The 248-nt window shown below is 68.1% G+C and overlaps 1 protein-coding gene across 1 annotated transcript in view; it reads left to right on the forward strand.

The window, feature by feature from the left end:
* ALDH9A1 (aldehyde dehydrogenase 9 family, member A1) overlaps positions 1-248 on the forward strand; it is an 8,728-nt gene continuing 8,480 nt past the window's right edge. The window contains exon 1 of the mRNA XM_010187800.1: positions 1-181. Coding sequence (XP_010186102.1) covers positions 1-181 — 181 coding nt within the window. The remainder of the gene's footprint in view (positions 182-248) is intronic.

Raw genomic sequence — 248 nt, forward strand, 5'->3', positions numbered from 1 at the left:
ATGCTGGTGGGGTCCCGGATTCCCAGTCTCCTTCCTCGACTCTGCGCCCTCCGTTCCAGCCTCGCCATGAGCAGCGTTACCGGCACCGTCACCATCCAGCAGCCCCTCAACTACCGGGCGGGAGCCCGCGTTCAGCCCGCCGACGGCGGACAGGCCGAGAATGTGTACGAGCCGGCCACAGGTACTGCCCCGCTGCCTGCTCAGACGGGGGTGGGGGGTCAGCCTGCCTTGGCTTCGGCTTCTGAACC

This window comes from Mesitornis unicolor, unplaced genomic scaffold (genome assembly GCF_000695765.1).
Source record: "Mesitornis unicolor isolate BGI_N332 unplaced genomic scaffold, ASM69576v1 scaffold11597, whole genome shotgun sequence".
Classification (NCBI taxonomy): Eukaryota; Metazoa; Chordata; class Aves; order Mesitornithiformes; family Mesitornithidae; genus Mesitornis; species Mesitornis unicolor.